Consider the following 24,149-nt stretch of genomic DNA (forward strand, 5'->3'; position numbering starts at 1 on the left):
CTGCATTTAGCCCACTTTATTATTTGGGCCTATATCTGTGTTTCCTCCTCATCCTGCCCATTGCCCAGCCACTGCTAGATGAGTCTGCTGGTACATTGACCCAGACCACTACATTCCCCTTGCACTCTACACAGCCAGAATCTGACACTGCTGAAAGTCAGGTTCCCCTTCCCGCATATTATACCACCTTACATGGGGACAAAGAGGAAGGTGCAGATGAAAGTGCAGGTTCCTTCATCAGGTGGGGGGGCATACTCGTTTGCGACGTCACTGGCACAGGGCCCCTCATAGTACGCAAAAGTGTCTCTTCTGGTGGGAGGCGCCACCCGCCGTCAAACACACCGCCGTACTATGAGGGGCCCTGTGCCAATGCCACGAGTGGGCCCCCCCTGCTTGCTCAGGATCACAGCACTGGCAAAGTTGAAATACTTACCTCTCCGTGCTCCACTGCCGTGACGTATTCCGCGTTTCCTGGGCCCTCGAAAATCTTGAGCCAGCCCTACCCACCCCACAACTTTAGCCAAATGACCCCCAGTTTTCAATGCCTAACTATTATTATAAAGTAAATTAAGATTGACAAGCTTCAGTAATAAGAATTGATGTTTTTAGCATTAAAATGGGCACTGTAGGTGTTTTCCTGTCCTCCACTCACTGCCGACTTTGATTCCCCATTGACTTGCATTGGGTTTCGTGTTTCAGTCGGCCCCCGACTTTTCGCAATAATCGGCCGATTTCACCCGACCCGACTTTTGACAAAGCCGGGTTTCGCGAAACCCGAATAGATCCAAAAAAAGTAAAAGTCACTCAACTCTATTCTTGACCAGCTTAGAAAACCCAATATCGAATTGCCATTTATCGGAATCTGAAGCAACAGAAGGGACCCGTTCTGTATTCTCATCCATTAGTCAGAATGCAGACGACCAATAAACAGCATTCTCTGCTCTGGAGGTCCCAACACTTCCATGGTTTCCGTGATTACAGAGGACAATGTGTAATACCTAATTTCTCCTTTGGAGGTGCTGTAGGGAATTCCAGCGTTTGCTGTCGGGTACTCACTTACTGCAGGAGGTTTGTGTAGAAGGGATCAATTTGGTCTTTATTCACAGCACATTGGGGCTTTACCTCTGACCCATATGGAGAAACCTTACATGAGACTGGACGACCCCATCAAGGTCCATAGTGCTGGAGAATAAGAGTCAGGGGCTAAACCCACATTCACTACATGGACGTCGGATGAAATAAGGACAAAAACAACGATGTAGGGGAAAAGAGATTTTATTTATAGACGGGGTTATAAATTATATATTTTATTAATATGTAGATGTGTAAATTATTAATCTACTACAATAATCCTATATATGGGCCGTGTTGATCCAGAGGAAGGCGAAAACCCCCTGTGAGGAATCGGCCAATTATCCTCATATCAGGAGGGAAAATTCCTTCCTGACCCCAAATATGGCGATCAGATTAAATCTCAGGATCAAAGGCTCATAGCTAATATGTCATACCTACGTATAACTTAAAAATATATATTATATAAAATTATTATATTATTATTATATGAATGTTTATTATATAAAAATATAAAAGTAATTTCTATTCTTTGACTAATTTATGTTTATATTTGTGTCAATTAAATTATTGTAAATCCAAAATATTATATTATTATTTTACATATATTATATATTTTATTATTATAAACATAAGAAACTACTTATTTATTCTATTTTACTAAACCTATCTATGGGCCGTGTTGATCCAGAGGAAGGCGAAAACCCCCTGTGAGGAATCAGCCAATTATCCTCATATCAGGGGGGAAAATTCCTTCCTGACCCCAAATGTGGCGATCAGATTAAATCCCAGGATCAAAGGCTCGTACCTCCCTATGTATAATGGAAGTGAGATTTTTTTCAAATATTTTATTAATCTGTTATATATTTAGAATAAAAATGCTTTTATGTAAAAATAAACTTTTTGAAAATACTTTTTAACATTTTTAAAACTTTTTTGCACTACTTATGTGTGAATTTAATTATCGACATATTGTACTAAACCTATTTAAGGCAATGTAGATCCAGAGGAAGGCAAAAACCCCCATGAGGAATGAGCCAATTGTCCTCATATTAGGGGGGAAAATTCCTTCCTGACCCCAAATATGGCGATCAGATTAAATCCCAGGATCAAAAGACGAAATCTCTATCTACAGTCTATGTGTGTGTGCCTATACCTATCATGTAGTGTGGACCTATACCTATCATGTAGTGTTGGCCTATACCTATCATGTGGTGTGGGTGACGTGGCTGTGATGGGTGAAATACTTACCTGGCCTGTGCTGAGGTGAGTTCAGGGATAATGGCCCATATTAGACTATTATTCCTGAACTCACAAGATGGACACTAAGCACAGGCCGCTTCCGATGGCACAGAAGATCTTTGGGCCGGAGTGATGTGAAGAACCAGCGCCGGATTGGATGATGCAGAGTAAAGGGCCTGGTGCAGCGACACGATGGCAGTGGTCCGACATGAAGATATTATGGAGAGACATGATGTTCTAGGGCAGCCGAGGTGACAAACAGCAGCAGAGATCTCAGGTACGGATCAGGAGGCACAAAGTTCAGGGCAGTTGGCACAGGTTCATCCTGGAAGACATAAAAGGAAGACATTTCAACAACTTCTATCTACTGGATCTTCTGTTATCATAGAGGAATGGCCATCATAATGAACCATTCCCCTATGAAACATCAGATCTGAGGTACTGATATAATGATCAGTGTCCTGTGTATACAGCAGTCACCCACAAGATGGTCTTGGATGGTTTCACAGCCCAGATCTTCTCATCCACCTAAGAATAACAGAGACATGGTCATTGGCAGAAACACTGGGAGAAGACAAGGACGGTGATAATGGCCACAAGGTGAGAAGGACTTTTGATGGGATTTATCCTCAGAGAAAGATGATCTTACCGGGCCCAGCTTGGTGACACGTAATTGAAGCCGGCTATGGGGTTAAGGGCTTTCTTTTCCTCCGGCCACTGCATAAGATGTTTCTCCAGAACTGGCCTGAATGATATGAATGGCGGCTGTGCTCTCCTTTCCTCCAGATCCTCCCAGCCGATGGTGGTAAGAATGGATGCTCTCGGATGTTCCCGCTCACACCCAGTCACTTCTGAGGAGTTTTGCACAGCAGCTTCTTGATAAGATCTTGCATGTCAGCATCAAGCCAAGATGGAATTTCAGGCTCTCCTTTGGTAATAGCTCTGTAAGAAATTTTGCTGACGGAGCAGGTGTAAAATGGGGAGTGCCCAGTTGCCATCTCGGACACCACAATCCCCAGGCTCCACCAATCCACTGCTGTACCATACCCTCTTTTGCGAAGCACCTCTGGGGCCATGAAATGGAAAGTGCCCATCACTCCAGAGATGTTATTGGAGGAGGTGACGCCATCTTGGGCAAGCCCAAGGTCGATGATACGGATGTGGCCATCGGCATCCAACATGATGTTATCCGGCTTAATATCTCTGCAATGAAAAAAAACATCAGAGTAAGAAATCTGCCGAGTGATACAGGAGATAGAAAATATGTCATTACAATATTAGGGGAAATAGAGAGACAGGAGACCAGGAAAGTTGGGGGCAATATTACTAGCACATAAAGGGGACAGAGAGAAGGAGGAGAGTTCTGCTTACCGGTGGACGATGTTGGGTCCGTGGAGGAACTGGAGGCCACATACAATCTCTGCTGTGTAGAATCTGATGGAGAGAACATAGTGTAGAATCAATGTCATCGCTGGAACCTCCTTCCTGCCTGAGCCACATTCCCTGCCAGTCCTTTCCCAGCTCCATCCCAACTTAAGCTTTTATTTCCACCCCTCTCCTCACTTTTTGGTATATCTTCCTCTTTCTCACCTTACATTGTTGATGTTCAGGCAGCCATACGTCTCAATCAATGCCTCGAGGCTGCCGCCAGACAGATATTCCATGATGAAATACGCGCGCTTCCGAGACTGGTGTGCGGCATACAGGTGACATAGGAATGGGCAGTCTCGGGCTTCCAGGAGTATCCGCCGCTCTCTCATAATGATGTTCTAATTAACCTCCTTTTTCTTGATCATCTTCACAGCCATACAGATGTTTTGGCTGGGGACTGATGTCAGGACCACCTGAAGAAAGGAATAGACTATGGTTGGAAAATGTGTATGGGAGGTGGAAAACAGCTGGTTCATCTACTGCACAAGATACGGGTGGACTGAGTGGTTTGTGAGTCTGCTGGCATCCTGGACTTTATAGCAGAGCAATGCAAAGGTATTGGCGTGATGCACTGTCTCCTCCACGTATGCTCTATGGAGAGGCCTTAAAGGGGTATTCCATTATCACCATATGGAAATAAATAGGACAAACACTGGATGGCATTTAGAGCTGGTTGGAATACAGAATTGGTCTTATTTGAATGTGCTGCCAATTTAAAGTTTACTGAAACATAGAGGTCAACGTACCGCTCTGGCAAAAATTAAGAGACCACAACATCAAAACCCTGCCATGGCCAGCCCAAACTCCAGACCTGAACCTCATTAAAAACCTCTGGAATGTAATCAAGAGGACAGGGCCGGTTTTAGGCAAAGTGGGGCCCTAGGCAAAAGTTTAAAATGGGGCACCAAATGCTGCCATATTGCACATCACACAGAATCATTTCTGTTGTGTTTACATGCGCTGAGTTCAAGCCGCTAAACGAGTGTGATTGACAATATTGAAGTCGTTCGCTTGTTTCCCGGCCTCTTTACATTAACTGAGAAAGAATGGGAACAGAACAATAACAATTAGATCTATCTGTCCCAATACAGTATCATGCTATCAGCAGCATATCTACAGTTTACACTGGCGATGTGCTGCTGTGAACAATGATTTTTGTTCCCGCATAAACAATTCAATCACTTGATGAATATGCAGCATTTTGCTTGTTTAGTATAATACACCCCATAGTCCTCCACACAGTATAATGTGCACCACAGTCCTCCACATAGCATAATGTGCACCACAGTCATCCATATTGTAAAATGCACACCCTATAGTCCTCCATATAATATAATGTGCCTCATAGTCCTCCATATAGTATAATACACTCCCCATAGTCCTCTATATAGTATAATACACTCCGTATAGTCCTCCATATATTAAAATACACTCCTCAGTCCTCCATATAGTATTATACACTACCCATAGTCCTCCATATAGTATAATACACTCCTCGTAGTCCTCCATATATTAAAATATACTCCTCAGTCCTCCATATGGTATAATACATTCCTCATAGTCCTCCATATAGTATAATACACTCCTCAGTCCTCCATATAGTATAATACACTCCTCATAGTCCTCCATATAGTATAATACACTCCTTAGTGTCCTCCATATGTTAAAATACACTGCTTAGTCCTCCATATAGTATAATGCACTCCTCATAGTGCTCCATATAGTATAATACACTCCTCCATATATTAAAATACACTCCTCAGTCCTCCATACAGTATAATACACTCCTTGTAGTGCTCCATATAGTATAATGCACCACCATAGTCATCCATGTAGTATAATTCACTTCCCATAGTATAATGCACCCCATAGTTCTTCATATAGTATAATGTATTCTTCATAGTCCTCGATACAGTATAATGCAGCCCACATACAGCATAATGCTGCCACCCACACAGAGTATAATGCAGCCACCTCACAGAATATAATGTTGCCCCCTGAGTATAATGCAGCCCCGCCATACAATATAATGTAGCCCCCAATGGAATATAATGCAGCCCCCTCATATAGTATAATGCAGCCACTCCATAGAATATATGGTAGCCCCCTCATAGAATATAATGCAGCCCCCCATAGAATATAATGTAGCCCCTCAATAGAATAAAATGTAGCCCTCCTCATAAAGTGTAGTAAGGCCCCCCATAGAATATAATGTAGCCCCCTCATAGAGTATAATGAATCCCCCATACAATGTAATCTAGCCCCATATAATATAATGCAGTCCCCCATAAAATACAATGTAGCCCCATCAGAGTATGATGGAATCACCCCTCATAGAATATAATAAATTTAATATATAGAATAAATGTAATACATAGAATATAATGTAGCCCTCATAGAATATAATACAACCCACCTCCCCATAGAATATAATGTAGCCACATAAAATAGTATGATGCAATCCTCCTCATAAAATATAATACAGCCCCCATAGACTATAATATAGCCCCCCAAATAATATAATACAGCCCACCTTCCCATAGAATATAATGTAGCCCCATCAAAGAGTATGATGCAATCCTCCCTCATATAATATAATACAGGCCCCCATAGAATATAATGTAGCCCCCCCAGAGAATATAATACAGCCCCTCATAGAATATAATGTAGCCCCCAGAGAATATAATACAGCCAACCTCCCCATAGAATATAATACAGCCCCCCATAGAATATAATACAGTCCCATATAGAATATAATGTAGCTCCCAGGGAATATAATACAGCCCACCTCCCCATAGAATATAATGTACCCCATCAAAGAGTATGATGCAATCCTCCCCATAGAATATAATACAGTCCCCCCATAGAATATAATACAGCCCCCATAGAATATAATGTAGGCCCCCATAGAATATAATACCCCATAGAATATAATACAGCCCCTTCCCCCATAGAATATAATACAGCCTCTTCCCCAATAGAATATAATATAGCCCTCCCCCATAGAATACAATATAGCCCCCAATAGAATATAATACAGCTCTCCCCATAGAATATAACTCAGCCCTCCCCCATAGAATATAATATAGCCCTCCCCCATAGAATATAATACAGCCCCCCATAGAATATAATACAGCCCTCCCCCATAGAATATAATACAGCCCTCCATAGAATATAATACAGCCCTCCCCATAGAATATAATACAGCCCTCCCATGGAATATAATGCAGCCCCCCATAGAATATAATACAGCCCTCTCCCATAGAATACAGCCCTCTCCATTAGAATATAATACAGCCCTCCCAATATAATATAATACAGCCCTCCCCATAGAATATAATACAGCACCTCCATAGAATATAATAAAGCCTCCCCATAGAATATAATACAGCCCCCATTGAATATAATACAGTCCCCCATAGAATATAATACAGCTCTCTCCCATAGAATATAATGCAGCCCTCCCCCATAGAATCTAATTCAGCCCTCCCCCATAGATTATAATACAGCCCCCCAAAGAATATAATACCGCCCTCCCCATATAATATAATACAGCCTCCCATAGAATATACAGCCCTCCCCACAGAATATAATATAGCTCTCCCCCATAGAATATAATACAGCCCCCCATAGAATATAATACAGCCCTCTCCCATAGAATATAATACAGCCCTCCACATTAGAATATAATACAGCCCTTTCCATAGAATATAATACAGCCCTCCCCATAGAATATAATACAGCCCCCATTGAATTTAATACAGCCCCCTATAGAATATAATACAGCCCTCTCACATAGAATATAATAAAACCCTGCCCATATAATCTAATACAGCCCTCCCCAAAAAAATATAATACAGCCCCCCATAGAAGATAATACAGCCCTCCCCCATAGAATATAATACAGCCCCCTCCCCATAGAATATAATACAGCCCTCCCCCATAGAATATAACACAGCCCTCCCCATAGAATCTAATACAGCCTTCCCCATAGAATATAATACAGCCCTCCGCCATAGAATCTAATACAGCCCTCCCCCATAGAATGTAATACAGCCCCTCATAGAATATAATACAGCCCTCAGCAATAGAATATAATAAAGCCCTCCCCATAAAATATAACACAGCTCTCCCACATAGAATATAACACAGCCCCCATAGAATATAATACAGCCTTCCCCCATAGAACATAATACAGCCCTCCGCAATAGAATATAATACAGCCCTCCCCCATAGAATATAATACATCCCTCCCCCATAGAATATAATACAGCCCCCCATAGAATCTTATACAGCACCCCATAGAATATAATACAGCCCCCCATAAAATATAATACAGCTCTCCCCATAGAATATAATGCAGCCCACCATAAAATATAATACAGCACTCCCCCATAGAATATAATACAGCCCTCCTCCATATATTTTTGTGCCAGAAGCAGTGTAAAAGACTGGAGGAAAGCATGCAAGAGGCATGAAAGCTGTGTTTAAAAATCAGGGCTATTCCACAAAATATTGATTTCTGAACTCTTCCTGAGTTAAAACATTAGTATTGTTGTTTCTAAATGATTATGAACTTGTTTGCTTTGTATTAATTGTGATCTAAAAGCACTGTATTTTTTAAAATTTTTACCATTTTTGTCAGAAAAAAATAAAAAATGTATTGCTTGGAACCTTGGAGGCATGTTGTCAGAAGTTTATAGAATAAAATAACTATTTACATTTTACACAAAAATATACCTATAAAGAGAAAAATCAGAGAAACTTAAAATGTTGCAGTAGCAGTATATATAGACTAGTACATGGAAATAAAGTATGACACCCCAACTCCCCAAATCCCAGAGATAAGCTCTTTGATGGATCAGATGAACCTAACTATGGTGATGAGATGACCCAATATGTGAAATAATCTAGGGGGGCTGGGGAGCATCGGGATGTTTTTCAGTCATCCCGTAGAAGAACACTTCAATGAATATCTCCCTACAGAAGACAACGGATGGAGATGCACTGACAAAGACTGGTTGATATAGAAAAATATATAAAAACTTACTTTTCCAAAACTGCCTCTACCCAAGACTTTATGGAAGGCAAAGTTGGTCATGTCAAGCCTGGCGTAGGGGCTGGATGTTCCGGTGTCTCTGCTGCATCCAGGTGTTGGCTCTCCTTCCTCCAATCCATTGTCGTCGGCCTCTCTCCTCTTCTTTCTGAAACCAGCAGTGGTAATACTCACCTCTTCTCTCTTCCTCTTCTCTTTCTTCTCCTCTTCTCCTCTCTTCTCTTCTTCCTGAATCCATCAGTGGTATCACTCTCCTCTTCTCTCTTCCTCTTCTCCTCTCTCTTCCTATTCTCCTCGCTCCTCTTCTCGCTCTCTTCTCCTCGTCCAGTAGTCGCCATTCTCAGTATTCTCTTCCCGCCTGTAGACCTTGGTCCAATCACTTCAGCCGACAGTTGAAAGTAAACGGCAGTTGGTCGTGTGCAGGTGACCAGAGGTCAAAGGTGACGGAACCCTCAGGTGGCTCCTGACAGGCAGCGGCTCCTGGCCCTGCTCTGCCCTATACACTGTGATGTGGGCATCATGGGTGACAGTTTAGAATCCAGAGGAACGGCAGAGAACTTCATGGCGGCTTACAGTGCTGTTATTAAATTTCAGAATACATTCTTTTTATCCACATGCACAGAGACGTAATCATATGTAAAGAATACATAAAAAACACAACATACTATAAAATGCCAGCTCTTCCCATTACTAATGTAATTTTAGGATTTCCATATATTTGAAAAATCATTACTTTTATCTTTTGTGCTATAATACTATTTCTCATGTCTCACAGTTACTAGAGATTAGCAAATCAATTTGATGCCAATTTAATTGGCATCAAAATTGAACAAATTCTCTGCAACCAGCGAATTTGAACAATCTGTGATTTAAGTCAACTGAAATGCCAAAAAATGCCCACTACCAAGCAAGAGAAGCCTCACGTGACTTCAAGGGCGGCTGCACAGGCTTCCACATACAGCCTTGCAGCCATCACATCACATGATTACGAGAGTGTAGAGGTTCACCTGGTATGGTGGATTCATGAAGCAGCAGGTAAATCAGAGGCATCCACTTTTAAATAAAGCATCCTCCTGATGGTGTGGGACAGGAGCATTGGGAAAAAAATGATTTTATTTCTTGGATGGCTTTGTCTAATTTGGTGAACATGGTAGCACCTTAAATCCTGGCATATGACTTAGAAATGGAGGTCAATGGATAATGTTTAGTGATGAGCGAATACATTCAGCACTATTCCTTACTCGGCGAGTAATTTGCTATTTGCCTTGGTATATTCGAGTGACCGGCCAAGCATGTTTGGTGCTTTATTTGCAGCCAATGAACATGCTGGGCTTTCTTGCCAATCACAGTGATGCCAGCGCCATCTTTGGTGTGGCATTACTGTGATTGGCTGGCCTTACAGCATCATAGGGGATATTTAATCCATGCCGGCATAATCTTGTGCACATTGCAGCCGGAAACAGCGTAGTGAGAGCGTAGTGTGAGAGTAGGGAGAGTGAAAGCAGCGTATAGGGAGAGTTTGTGATTCCAAAAAGCTCTTTTAAGAGCTCATGAGGGTGAAGATTAGTTCTTTGTTAAGTGGAGATAGCGAAGGGAGAGATTTAATATGAGGGAGAGTGAAAGACAAGCGGCGTGTTATCAATCATCATTGCAAGTACATGCTGCAGATCTATGCTAGTTCTCATTGTGTTGTATAGTTAAAGGTACCTTCACACGAAACGACATCGCTAGCGATCCGTGACGTTGCAGCGTCCTGGCTAGCGATATCGTTTCGTTTGACACGCAGCAGCGATCAGGATCCTGCTGTGATGTCGCTGGTCGCTGAATAAAGTCCAGAACTTTATTTGGTCGTCCGATCGCTGTGTATCGTTGTGTTTGAAAGCAAAAGCAACGATACCAGCAATGTTTTACACTGGTAACCAGGGTAAACATCGGGTTACCAAGCGCAGGGCCGCGCTTAGTAACCCGATGTTTACCCTGGTTACCAGCGTAAAAGTAAAAAAAACAAACAGTACATGCTCACCTGCGCGTCCCCCAGCGTCTGCTTCCTGACACTGAGCGCCGGCCCTAAAGTGAAAGTGAAAGCACAGCGGTGACGTCACCGCTGTGCTGTTAGGGCCGGAGCTCAGTCAGTGTCAGGAAGCAGACGCTGGGGGACGCGCAGGTGAGCATGTACTGTTTGTTTTTTTTACTTTTACGCTGGTAACCAGGGTAAACATCGGGTTACTAAGCGCGGCCCTGCGCTTAGCAACCCGATGTTTACCCTGGTTACCCGGGGACCTCGGCATCGTTGGTCGCTGGAGAGCGGTCTGTGTGACAGCTCTCCAGCGATCAAACAGCGACGCTGCAGCGATCGGCATCGTTGTCGCTATCGCTGCAGCGTCGCTTCGTGTGAAGGTACCTTTAGGAACAGACTGTGGGATTAGGGAGAGATAGGCAAGGTTTTATTCACTACCATAATACACTGCTCAAAAAAAATAAAGGGAACACTATAAAATCCCACATCCTAGACATCACTGAATTAAATATTCCAGTTGTAAATCGTTATTCATTACATAGTGGAATGTGTTGAGAACAATAAAACCTAAAATTGATCAACGTAAATCACAACTAATATCCCACGGAGGTCTGGAGTTGGAATGATGCTCAAAATCAAAATGAAAAATGAAGTTACAGGCTGATTCAACTTCAGTGGAAATGCCTCAAGACAAGGAAGAGATGCTCAGTAGTGTGTGTGGCCTCCACTTGCCTGTATGATCTCCCTACAACGCCTGGGCATGCTCCTGATGAGGCGGCGGATGGTCTCCTGAGGATCTCCTCCCAGACCTGGACTAAAGCATCTGCCAACTCCTGGACAGTCTGTGGTGCAACGTGACGTTGGTGGACGGTGCAAGACATGATGTCCCAGATGTGTTCAATCGGATTCAGGTCTGGGGAATGGGCGGACCAGTCCATAGCTTCAATGCCTTCATCTTGCAGGAACTGCTGACACACTCCAGCCACATGAGGTCTGGCATTGTCCTGCATTAGGAGGAACCCAGGGCAAACCGCACCAGCATATGGTCTCACAAGGGGTCTTAGGATCTCATTTCGGTACCTAATGGCAGTCAGGCTACCTTTGGCGAGCACATGGAGGGCTGTACGGCCCTCCAAAGAAATGCCACCCCACAACATTACTGACCCACTGCCAAACCGGTTATGCTGAAGGATGTTGCAGGCAGCAGATCGCTTTCCACGGCGTCTCCAGACTCTGTCACATCTGTTACATGTGCTCAGTGTGACCCTGCTTTCATCTGTGAAGAGCACAGGGCACCAGTGGTGTATATGCAAATCCTGGTGTTCTGTGGCAAATGCCAAGCGTCCTGCACAGTGTTGGGCTGTGAGCACAACCCCCATCTGTGGACATAGGACCCTCAGACCATCCTCATGGAGTTGGTTTCTAACAGTTTGTGCAGACACATGCACATTTGTGGCCTGCTGGAGGTCATTTTGCAGGGCTCTGGCAGTGCTCCTCCTGTTCCTCCTTGTACAAAGGCGGAAGTAGCGGTCCTGCTGCTGGGTTGTTGCCCTCCTACAGCCCCCTCCACATCTCCTGGTCTACTGGCCTGTTTCCTGGTAGAGGCTCCAGCCTCTGGACACTTCCCTGACAGACAGAAAACCTTCTTACCACAGCTCGCATTGATGTGCCATCCTGGATGAGCTGCACTACCTGAGCCACTTGTGTGGGTTGTAGAGTCTGTCTTATGCTACCACGAGTGTGAAAGCACAACCAACATTCAAAAGTGACCAAAATATCAGCCAGAAAGCATTGGTACTGAGATGTGGTCTGTGGTCCCCACCTGCAGAACCACTCCTTTATTGAGGGTGTCTTGATAATTGCCAATAATTTCCATCTGTTGTCTATTCCATTTGCACAACAGCATGTGAAATTGATTGTCAATCAGCGTTGCTTCCTAAGTGGACAGTTTGATTTTACAGAAGTTTGACTTACTTGGAGTTATATTCTGCTGTTTAAGTGTTCCCTTTATTTTTATGAGCAGTGTATATAAAGCAGCTCTTTTTAGAGCCAAATAATATTACTTAGTACCAGCATATACCAAACAATTTTTTTTAGGAAAAAATCTTAAAAAAATTTATGTTGGTTAAAAAAACAACATATCTGGGACATATCCTGTAATTACTCCATTGTTGCTCAAACCATGCAAAAATACATTCTGCCTGGTTGGGTAGTTTCTGGAAGAAGTGTTTGGTCTTGTGCAGATCGGTCAATGGCACTCCTGTCTCTTTACCTTGAGGAGGTTGCTTCCAAGTAAAATGAGGCTTGTACATGTTCCTGACATGGGTTTCAGGCTTGACAGACTGACCATAATACCAGCCGTCGCTTGCATACACTGTATTTAGAATTTAATTCTAATGCTTTCGGTGTCTCGTAGAATCCAGTTTACTGACATTGATCATACAGCTCCCCCAACTCCTGTATTTAATTCACCTTACAGCGGTTTCACCCACTATGACAGTGGTTCCATTGGGATCGGGAGGCAAAAATGAACTGTGGACCTTACAAAACGCAGGTTTCACAGCACATGGTGGCCCTCTGAAAATGGGAAGCTGACATAGAGGTGGACATGGAGGTGGTAGCCCAAGATTCAAATGGGCATGTTATAGCTGGCATTGTAAATTGATGGGGAATATGCATTATGCACTATTTGGCACGAGGGAGGGACCTCCCAAATGTAGGAGTGAGAGCTCTCCTAAATGTATGATGCATGGCCACCTGAGGGCCCTTACCAAACTCAGGTTTCACAGCACCTGCTGGACCTCTGAAAATGGGAAGCGAGGGCAGCATAATGACATGGAGGTGGACATGGTGGTGGTGGCAGGCAAAGCCCCAAATTCATATGGGCATGTTATAGCTGGCATTGTAAAGGGATGGGGAATATCTATTCCACTATCTGGCTAACTATTTGGTTTGAGGGAGGTACCTCCCAAATGTAGGAGTGAGAACTCTCACAAATGTTAATGGAAAAGCTAAAGCCAAAACGTGCCATGTGAACATACGTGAACATATGCTAATTTTTTAATTATTTTTTTATTTTGCGTTCTATACATGCAATTATGAAGGAAAAAAATGATGTTTCTTAGCATTTTTCCCTGTAAAAAACAATTTAGGTTTGGCTTGGTAGGTCTTCTTATAAATTCATAGGTTTGACACCATTATTCCCAGATACCATATGTGACTCAGAAAGGCATGCAGACATCTTCTCCATGCTGTTCCAATTTAGTTTTAGCTCTTTCCCATCCATTTCAGCTTTTTTCTCGGGCCCCCAGACCAGTTTGTTGGGTCCAGCAGAAAAATATTCGTCTTTCCCATTGACTTGTATTGGATTTGTTATTCGGTACGAATACACGGATATTAGAAATTATTTGTGCCGATTTTCTTGAATCCGAATATTTCACTATTTGCTCATCACTGATAATGCTATCTAAGCGTGACTTTATCCAGACCCTTATAGTCTATACACATCCTCATAGATCCATCTTTCTTTTTGATGAATAAGTAGCCTGCATGGCTGGAGAGGAAGATTTTCAGATAAACTCTCTTTAATATAGGTGGACTTTCTTTCCCTGTTCCTCTGTTGCTTGGCTGCAGAGATCATATCACGTCAACAGCACTGCAGCCAATCACTGATGGCATAAGCTGCTAAGCTAAGAGATTGGCTGCAGCGCTGTTCAAACAAGCACCGTCTCTATCTCTATCTCGTCATTTATGGTATATCCATGGATATGTCCAGGCTAGTGCTAGCGATATGCTCTAAAATACTGCTTGTCACAGATACCCCTAGTTATGATTTTCCTCTTCTTTATGATTTTTCTTGATTATAACACTACTATAAAAACCTATAAACCAATCGATCAGGTGACTGGTTTGCAGATATGTATATACTTTGCCCTATGGAATTAAACCAGCATATATTTTTTTAGGATCTATATAATAAGGCAGAGGATACAAGAAGAAAGCTAATGTTTAAAATAAGTAAATCAGCGCCACGAAACTAATCCACAGGAAACAGCGTTTCCAAATGAGATGGAAATCCATTCATTAGACCAGTGACATGAACACGGCTCTTGATAATGATTTCATTAAATGTTAAGCAGGTGATGACCCCTCTCTAGCGCTGATAATGAGTGGAGCTGGCTCTACTGGTAGAAATCATTAGTTCAGGTAGAAAACACGGTTTAAAAAAAAAATTAAAGCGTTTTTTTTTTTACTTTTAACACTATGTAGTAATTAGATCCAACATATTCTTCTAATTACTTTTTCGATATATAATTCTAGCAGTAATCGCTATTATTTGTTTTCCAGAGCTCACAGTCCCCTGTGTAGCCATGGATTAAATTCTTGATGTCTGTAGCCACCACTAAAGGGCGCTTAGGAGCTGTCTGCATACTCACGTGACTGTAGCAGGTAATTAATTACTCATCTACATAAAATCTCAATTTTACTTATGACAATCACTAAAGAGTGACTGTAATTAGAAAAAAAAATTAGAAAAATATACACACAATCATGCATAGTCATGCATGATAGAAAGACTCTGTGGCAGTTATGAGGCCCATGAAGAAAGAGGTTCCATCATAGGTAAGTTTTGCCCCTTTGTCAAGTGGGTCCATCCTTTCTGGGTTAGATAACCTTTCTCTCTTACAGCTGCTGGTGTACAAGAGTGGAAGCGAACGCTCATCATCCTCTTACCAAATACAGTATATTGTCAGAATATTTGGCCACATTATGAGGACATCATGAGAGAATGTCACACTGGTCCTACCCCCAGGATTATGGCGTGGGGTGGAATAATATATGGTAGCAGGACCCCTCCAGTCTACATTCCATGTACACTAACATCTCAGTGTTACATTGACTTGGTGGTGGAATTCGTTGTCTGACCATTTCTTCAAATTGTCCCAGTAGACATTTTTCAACATAACTCCAGACCACATGTTGTTGGTGCTACTGTGAGCAGCCTACGTATGTGGCCTAAACGTGCCACTAAGGCCTTCAGCGTTTCCTGACTTGTCTCCCATCGAGCACATCTGGGTCGTCATTGGTCAGTGATTACACAGGAGCTGCCAGCAGTGGATCTTGATGATTTGCCCTAGTAGAACCTCCCACTGGACTCTACAGATAAACACCAGGGATTTCAATGAATAAAATGCAACTTATAGTAAAACTTTTCCAACAAACCTATATATCATTCTGCTCCGCTTCTCCTTCTCTATGCCACGCTATCCACAAATGGGATTGTGACATATTCCCTTTAAGACACAAAGAAAACCATGTGTCATGTATTTCCAACCTCACCCATCATGACTTTTCAATTCATGAAATATTCTTGGTTAATTTTCTTTCTGGCGTATATATGGATTACATGAGCGGCCCATACTTTATAGGTCAGACACAAGTCACACAAGTATTCATGTATGCATTATAGAGCACTCATGTGGAATCCTAAGCCTCATTTCCACCCGGTAATTGCCTTTGTATTAATAATTAGATGTCTACAACTGGAAACTTACCGCGATCACTTGATCCACAGCTCAAGTGTTACACTTAGTTTTCATTTTCCATTATGTCAGTATATTAGGGAAGTATCTCTTGTATTTGAAAATGAGGAGTTTTGGGTTAAAGGGGATTATAAAAAACATGGCTCCTTTCTTTGAAAAACATCGCCACTTCAATGGGACATGGAGCCATTTTTGGAATAAAATACTCATGTTTTCTAATCCTGGGCAACACCTTCAATATAATATGTGTTTCGCACGCAGGTAGTGCACATGGTTTGTGGACCCAGTGTGCCACAGACCAGAGTTACCCTGGAGGGATGTGACTAAGCAGCTACCATGGTGTTCACTGGAGCTTCTAGTGGTGAGGTCAGGATTGAGCGGAAGATAGCTGCCTTCCTACTCTACTCTACATCTACTCTTTACAATGCTTCACAATAGTCAGGACTCCCTCATTCTGTCAAAATACGTAAGCCTCAGATATGGCCACAAAGTGCACCATGGATATTTGCCCATCACTACGGTTCTACCCTACATTCTTCTTCTTCCGAACATGGAAAATTTCTGTAAGCAGCCACCAGACCCTGTCAAGCATGTGGGTTTCATCATATAGTCAATGGGCACACATAAAGGTATCTAGGGAGGCATGTGACCTCGGAGATGCAGGTTGTACACTCCTAAGCATCGAGGTCCGTATGTGGCCCCCAAGCCACAGGTTGTCCACCCCTAAGCTGGGGCATGCCACAAATTTTCATTGGTATAAATGTCAAGGAATTGTGCCTTCAAGATTTTACCTGTTTTCAAGAATGTTTCATAAGCAGGTTCAAGGCCCCCAAACACAAGAAATAAAACTTGGAACAGCCAAACATCTGATGAGGTCACCTCAACAGATGTCAGAGGAGATTGTTGGGTTTTAATCACGTTGCCTAATCCTTCCATTTGATGGCAGTTTACACCGCTTCCCTAGTAGGCAAAATATGAACAGTAACGAGGTAACACAACCATGCCTTAATGCAGGAAAGTTTCAAGCAGCTCTCAATTTAGCAGATTAACCCCTGCACAGCTAAAAGAAACCTCCACAATTTAAAATGAAGGTGAAGTGCTTCTAACCAGTGGAAGAGTAGGAGAAACCAGAAGCCGCGGTCTTTTGGCTCTTCTCTATCACGGTAAACCTGTGACATTGTTAATGTTAATTTTGGATGGTTATGCTACGTTGCACCCTTGACCTAACTATGATCCATTGCGTGTAACCATAAGGCATCGTAGCTCCTTTGGTTTATACTTCAAACCCATCTAGAACTTAGCATTAAGAAGCTGAATCGCTTAACCTGAGAACAGGCACTACACAGTTATGGAACTGTGGTGTTCCTGCATCATGAACAATGTACTTTCAGTGGCTAGAAGAACTGGTAAGAACTGATTGTGGTGTCCACTGGGTGTTGGACTCCCTGTGATGTAATATTGATGACCTATCCAACAGATAATATCTCAATCCTGGACAAACCCAATAAAGATCTCTTCTATCAAAAAGGCAGTGTTCAAAGTCACTAAGCCATACTAGTGTAGCAGATATCCACTACTAGACCAAGACCCACTTTGATAACTAACCAATAAAGCATTTTGAAAACAACAGTATAAAAATATCTCCAATACATCCATTGTACTTTTAAAATATTTTTCAGTCTTTTAAAAAAGTACATATAGAAAATACAGTGAACCCACAAACTGTATTAACTGCGTAAATTCACCCAGGAAAAAGTCATTAGAGGTGCATTTGTGCAAATCCGCTACACTTAGGAGCAAATTAATTAAACTGTAGAACATAAAAATGACACCACTAACCTCGAATTGGCTTTTCTCCTAAATATGGATGTTGGGAAAATGAAGTTTCCATGTTTCTGATTAATATGGTTAACATGTTTCCTCTGTAATTGGGTGGCACCAAAGCTATTGGAAGGTATAAAAGCCCCCCATTCCACCAGACAAGGGCAGGTAATCCTAACATTAGATGACAGCTGTTCTAACCATGACTACCGCCAAAGGAGCTTCATTTTCAGGTATGAAAAATATATAAATTGCCTTGGTTAATATGCCAGTAATGATCATAATTGTCTAATATCCATTGTGACAATCCTGAGCAACTTAGGCAGTAAAAATCTGGTTTCTGGAGCTGCAGAACGGCACAGGTGAAAAACCCAAAAGGAAAACTATTACATCCAAACAAGTCATTTTCAATTTCAAGTCTGCCCTCATCACTGCTAAATGGGACGACGTCGCAACTCCCAGATTTTCTCTGTCCCACAGCTTTAAACAATATCTTTAACTATGATAGAGAAAGCTTCTACTAACAGCTCCTTTATACAACTGCTCTGCATGCTTCCTTAATAACCGGCTTCCCCACCATCATGGATGAAAAGAATATCCACCCTTCTCCAAATCATACCTTATCACCTGTGCACTTGACCCCATTGCCTCCTATTTTAAAGCAGGAGCCATCACACCCAAAAAGCAATCCCTTAACCCATATTCTAAGTCAAGCTATCGCCCCATATCACAATTCCTGTTTCCCTTGAAGCTTCTTGTTCAGCATGTCCTCCTTCAATCTCTCATCCAACACACTTTTCGACCAGTTACATTCTGGCTTCTGTCCCCACCACTCTACAAAAGCTTCTCTAGTCACAAACAACCTACCAGCCCAAAGCCAAATGAAATTACTCTGTGCTTCTCCTAGACCTGCCCTCTGTCTTCAACCCCCTTGAACATAACCTCAAACCATAAATTCTCTCATCTTAAGGCATTATGCACATGACCCTTTCCTGGATCTCATCAGTCATCATACCTTAATAACCACACATTTAGTCTTTCATTTCCACACCACCTCCTCTTCTTGCCCTCTCTCAAGGTTCTGTATGGTGAACCCTACTTTCCTTCATCCATACCTTTGACCTGGGACAACTCCTAAGGTCCCATGGCTTACAGAACCATTTGTATACCAATAACATGGAAATTTACCTCTCTAGATTGCATACCTCTCTGGTGTGCAGATTCCCAAAGTGTCTATCAGCTATAGCCTCCTTATTCTCCACCTGATTTCTATGACAAATTTTTATTTTTCCGATCCCACTCAACCCCCTCAACCTTGAATCAGCAGCAATGCAAATTCATGCTCTTATTATCTCACCTCAACCACTGCAACACCCTTGCACCCCTCCAATCTATCATCAACTCCGTGGCCAGTTGCTCGTCTCACTCGCCTCAAGATCTTTTTTTCTTTCCTTTTTCCTATTCTCCATACAATTGTTTCTAAGGTTTTTCCTGAACCTCAGATCATTTTTCCTGAACCCTGAAGATGCTCTGATGGAACCTGAATCTATATTCGAGACCCATGTGTCTGAACGTGTGCCTATCAGAGTATTGTGTGTACCTTGACTGTCCAATGAGTCAGTAACCATTCTATCGGAGGATCCAGAACCTAGTAGTCTGAAAGGAACCAAAGTCCGTGTCAATAACTGTTCTGAAGAGGATCCAGAACCTAGTAGTCTGAATGGAGCCAGAGTACCTTTGGGTCAGCAGCTGCAGTGCTGGGGATTGCCTAGGAGTGGTACCTGGTGTCTACCTGTAGCTCATGGCTGACTCCACCATCAGGAGCTCCAGTGAACACCAGGTAGCCGCTAGGGCTCCTAGAAAAGCTCGCCCTGTGGCACACTGGGTTCACAAACCATGTGCACCACCTGACCTGCACGCTAACAGTTTGCGTCAGCCATGGGCCCCGCTGATCCTCAGTCCTCTCTGCACTCGGAGCTATATTGGCATTTAAGCTACCAGCGAGAGAACCAGGAAAACATTTTGTTTCATCTGCATAAACTTGATGACCGGTTGGAAGCCCTAACATCAGCTGTGCCTGCTCAAGTTGCAATACATACTGCTGTGCCTATCCAACATGAAACGTATGCTTCTGGAGTGGAACCCATCCTGTCTGATTCGCCACAGTACTATGGGGATCCAAAGCAGCCCCGTGGATTCCTAAAGCAGTGAATGTGGCACTATGAAGTTTTGGGCCATCACTTTTTTCATGATCGGCTCAAGGTGGGATTCCTGATGTCCTACCTTGCAGGAGATGCCCTAGCACAGCGCAACCTCCTATGGGAGAGAGAGGATCCTTTCACCTCTGACCTGTAGACCTTCATGGTCACCTTCCAAAAGGTCTTTGATGAGCCGAATCAGGAATCGGTTTTGTCTGGCCCTTTCCTTCCGAAGACCACCCGCTTACCAGCCTGTTGAGGCAGCTACCCATGCAGAATCCATGACGGTCGACAGGTGCTTGACTGGGGGGGCACATGCTGCTCTGTTCTTAAAGGGCAGCACACACACCTCCAAGATGGCTTCCAGCTAATAGGAGGAGCTCCAATGAACACCAGGTAGCCACTTACCTACACCCCTTCCTAGGCAATCCCGGCCCCATGGCTCACTGGGTCCACGAACCACATGCACCATCTGTGTGAGTAACAACCTGCTTTTCTCCTCCAAAACTGATCATTTATTCTCAAAAATGTGCAAATTACAGATAATATGTGTCTTCAGTGAATACAGATGTTCCCATTACCGAGATAGATGACAGTTGGTGCTCATAAAGTTCTATGGAGAACTGTAACTGTCATTTCAGGAGAACTTGCAGCAGAATGTCTGTATAACTCCTCCTTCCTCCATAGAATTTTAAAAGCACCAACTGTCATCTTTATCTCAGTAAGGCAGAAATGTGTCGACATACAGATTTTATCCATAAATTGTGAGTGAAAGCTCAGTCCAGGAGGAGAAAAAAAAAGCAGATTTCTCTAATAAGATATATTACAAAGTTGCTTATTTTCATGTGTACTATTGACTTATGGAATAAAAATTAAAATTGTGATTACACTTTCATCATCCCGCTGTCACCTGATTACTGGCTAAGCTGCTTTTAATACCTTGCAAAGCCCTCTCTCTATACCAGTCTGTCTCTGCTCGTTTTTATGGGCGTTGCTTTATATTTCATTTATGTAAAAACTGTTCCCATGCACAGCAGCCTGGAATTAATGGTGCTCGAAAATTAATACTGACATCTATGTTAATATCTTAAGTGTAGGTCTATGTAATCTTTGCTAAGACGGGTTGTCCAGAATTAGAAAATTGTGACTTTCTTCCAAAAACAGCAAAACAGGTATAAATATATATCTAAATATATATATATATATATATATATATATATATACACACACACACACACACACACACATATATACAGTATACGGTGTATATATATATATATATATATATATATAAAAATATATATAAATAAAAATTAAATAAATAAATATATATATATATATATATATATATATATATATCAATCACATATAAACACAGGCTATGTGCTCTAGCAGCCTAGCTCCATTTACCCAGTAGAACGGAGCTGTAGTACCAGACACAAACCACGGCCAGGTGTGGCGCTGTTCTTGAAAGATCTTTTAGACCTGATGAGCCGGTGTACTTACTCTGCATCAGAATGTCTGTATAATCCTTTTTGACATTTTATTCCTATGCTCTAGCCGGACTCCTAATGTTTATTTTAATGCATATTTTAGATAGATGATGTGGATTTGAATCAGATTCTGCTCCAAAACCTGCATGAAAAAAATGCTTTAAATACTCTCCAAATAAGCTCCCAAGTGATATTGATGGGAAAACGTCTGTAGCGCATGTGGTGCGGTTTTTCCACTCATTTTTTGTCCATGTTGATTCTTCAGATGTTTCTGCTTGAAAAAAAAAAAAAAGCTGCAGATTGGATGAAGCAGAAAAAATTGCCCCATTCACAAAACTGCACAAAAAAACACAGTAAAAAATGATTCCAAAGACCTTGATTTTTTTATGCAGTTTTTGGATGTGGTTTTTCAGCTAACTTTTGAGTGACGAAACCCTTAAGTGAATATTTACCCTTGAATAGGTCCCATTACACTTCTGAAGTTCTAGCTGGACCGGCCTTCTGTAACAGTCAGGATGTCAGTCCTTAAGCCCTGACATCTTTTAGCCTCCTCCTTGGCACATAATTCTGCATAGTGAAGGCAGTGTGTGACCCTATGATCTCCTTCAGCAGCATAATAAGCTAGATACCTACTTGTTGATGGTTTCCAAACTAATCAAGTTGACTTTATTTTATACTTAATACATGGTTCTAACTTATTTAAGTCAAAAGTGGTTGTTCACCCTTTTAGTTATATTTTTTTTAGGAGCCAAAAATTATTTTCGTACTTGGGTTTCATTAAAACATTTGCACTATTTGCCTTCTATAGCCTCACTGCCTAGAGTTAACCGAGAAACAGTCAGTGAGCTTATTCTTATTGAATGACAAGTTTGTATCTCTTTTACCTGTCTTTTTCGGAGCTCCTCTCAGCTGACCTATGGCCACAGGCTGCAACATAATGGAATGTGCGGCGAAACAAAGACCCTGTAAAAGTCAAACGATGCAGAAATTTTAATGAAACCCAATTGCAAAAATGAGTTTTAGACCCCAATTCAAAACAAAATCCTTTAATCATGAAATAATCTGTTGTATATTATGCAGGGAAGTTACTACTTGTGTTCCTGGTACTAAATATGTGCCTGACAAGGGAAGTGGTCTTCTCCAGCCCAATCTGCACCCCCGGGAGTCTCCAATGTCAGGTTCTGCTCAGTGATCTATTCGACAGAGCGATCAGACTTTCGCATTATATCCATTCTTTGTCCACGGAGATGTTTGAGGACATTGTAAGTATCGGGAAGTTGTTTTTTTAACTAAAAGATCATCAGCTCTGATGGGAGGGGGGGCAATATTGGGGGGTGGAAACATCCGCAACAGGATCGAGTGCGTCCCCTGTTCTAAATATTCATCATAAAGTGAAGCCAAACTTTTTTTTTTTAAATTTAGTTATTGATCAATATCAAAGAGAACACTGGGGAGATCACGCAGATCCCACCGCTGTCCCCAATTTGTCAGGGGACGCAACTCTCCGCCTGCAATCGTCAGGACAATTATGCAATTGACTGACGAGTGATGGACGAGGTCGCCAGTGTTTACACTACTAGGTACTAGGCCGGGCATTGGGGAACTCACAGTGAGCGTATGGTATATACACCTCAGATTCCAACACATGGAATATATATATACAGCTCAAATAAAGGGAACACTAAAATCCCACATCCTGGATATCACTGAATGAAATATTCCAGCTGAAAATCTTTATTCATTACATAGTGAAATGCGTTGAGAACAATGAAACATAAAAATGATCAATGTAAATCACAACTAATATCCCTCGGAGGTCTGGAGTTGGAATGATGCTCAAAATCAAAGTGGAAAATGAAGTTACAGGCTGATCCAACTTCAGAGGAAATGCCTCAAGACAAGGAAATGATGCGCAGTAGTGTGTGTGGCCTCCACGTGCCTGTATGATCTCCCTACAATGCCTGGGTATGCTCCTGATGAGGAGGCAGATGGTCTCCTGAGGGATCTCCTCCCAGACCAGGACTAAAGCATCCGCCAACTCCTGGACAGTCTGTGCTGCAACGTGACGTTGGTGGATGGAGCGAGACATGATGTCCCAGATATGTTTAATCGGATTCAGGTCTAGGGAACGGACAGGCCAGTCCATAGCTTCCATGCATTCATCTTGCAGGAACTGCTGACACACTCCAGCCACATGAGGTCTGGCATTGTCCTGCATTAGGAGGAACCCAGGGCCAACCGCACCAGCATATGGTCTCACAAGGGGTCTGAGGATCT

At 42.3% G+C, this 24,149-nt stretch overlaps 2 protein-coding genes across 3 annotated transcripts in view; one reads left to right on the plus strand and one right to left on the minus strand.

Moving 5' to 3' along the window:
* The window catches only part of LOC143768599 (prolactin-like), a 34,914-nt gene that overhangs the window by 7,474 nt on the left and 3,291 nt on the right, over positions 1-24,149 (plus strand). Inside the window, exons 2-3 of the mRNA XM_077257235.1 lie at positions 15,165-15,266; positions 22,953-23,134. Of these exons, the coding sequence (XP_077113350.1) occupies positions 22,985-23,134 (150 nt within the window). The 5' untranslated portion in view covers positions 15,165-15,266; positions 22,953-22,984. The remainder of the gene's footprint in view (positions 1-15,164; positions 15,267-22,952; positions 23,135-24,149) is intronic.
* Positions 1,293-9,302, minus strand: LOC143768598 (protein kinase C delta type-like). Of its 2 annotated transcripts, XR_013213961.1 has the most exons (6): positions 8,795-9,302; positions 3,904-4,157; positions 3,685-3,747; positions 2,963-3,516; positions 2,798-2,841; positions 1,293-2,638 (listed from the first exon to the last, which is right to left on the minus strand). XR_013213961.1 is itself a non-coding variant. In XM_077257234.1 (4 exons), the coding sequence occupies exons 2-4, from the start codon at positions 4,071-4,073 to the stop codon at positions 3,159-3,161; spliced, it is 591 nt and encodes a 196-aa protein (XP_077113349.1). In that variant the 5' UTR covers positions 4,074-4,157; positions 8,795-9,302; the 3' UTR covers positions 1,293-3,158. The 2 variants fall into 2 exon arrangements, 1 of the variants encoding a protein (XP_077113349.1); XM_077257234.1 differs by having other exon boundaries at positions 1,293-3,516.

This window comes from Ranitomeya variabilis, chromosome 4, assembly GCF_051348905.1.
Source record: "Ranitomeya variabilis isolate aRanVar5 chromosome 4, aRanVar5.hap1, whole genome shotgun sequence".
In the NCBI taxonomy this organism is placed as follows: Eukaryota; Metazoa; Chordata; class Amphibia; order Anura; family Dendrobatidae; genus Ranitomeya; species Ranitomeya variabilis.

Coding starts and splice junctions, on each gene's coding strand:
- LOC143768598 (XM_077257234.1), bottom strand. CDS start 4,073: ATGAGAGAGCGGCGGATACTCCTGGAAGCCCGAGACTGCCCATTCCTA. Junction 3,748..3,903: donor CTGAACATCAACAATGTAAG/GTGAGAAAGAGG, acceptor TCTCTCCATCAG/ATTCTACACAGCAGAGATTG. Junction 3,517..3,684: donor GGACCCAACATCGTCCACCG/GTAAGCAGAACT, acceptor TTTTCATTGCAG/AGATATTAAGCCGGATAACA.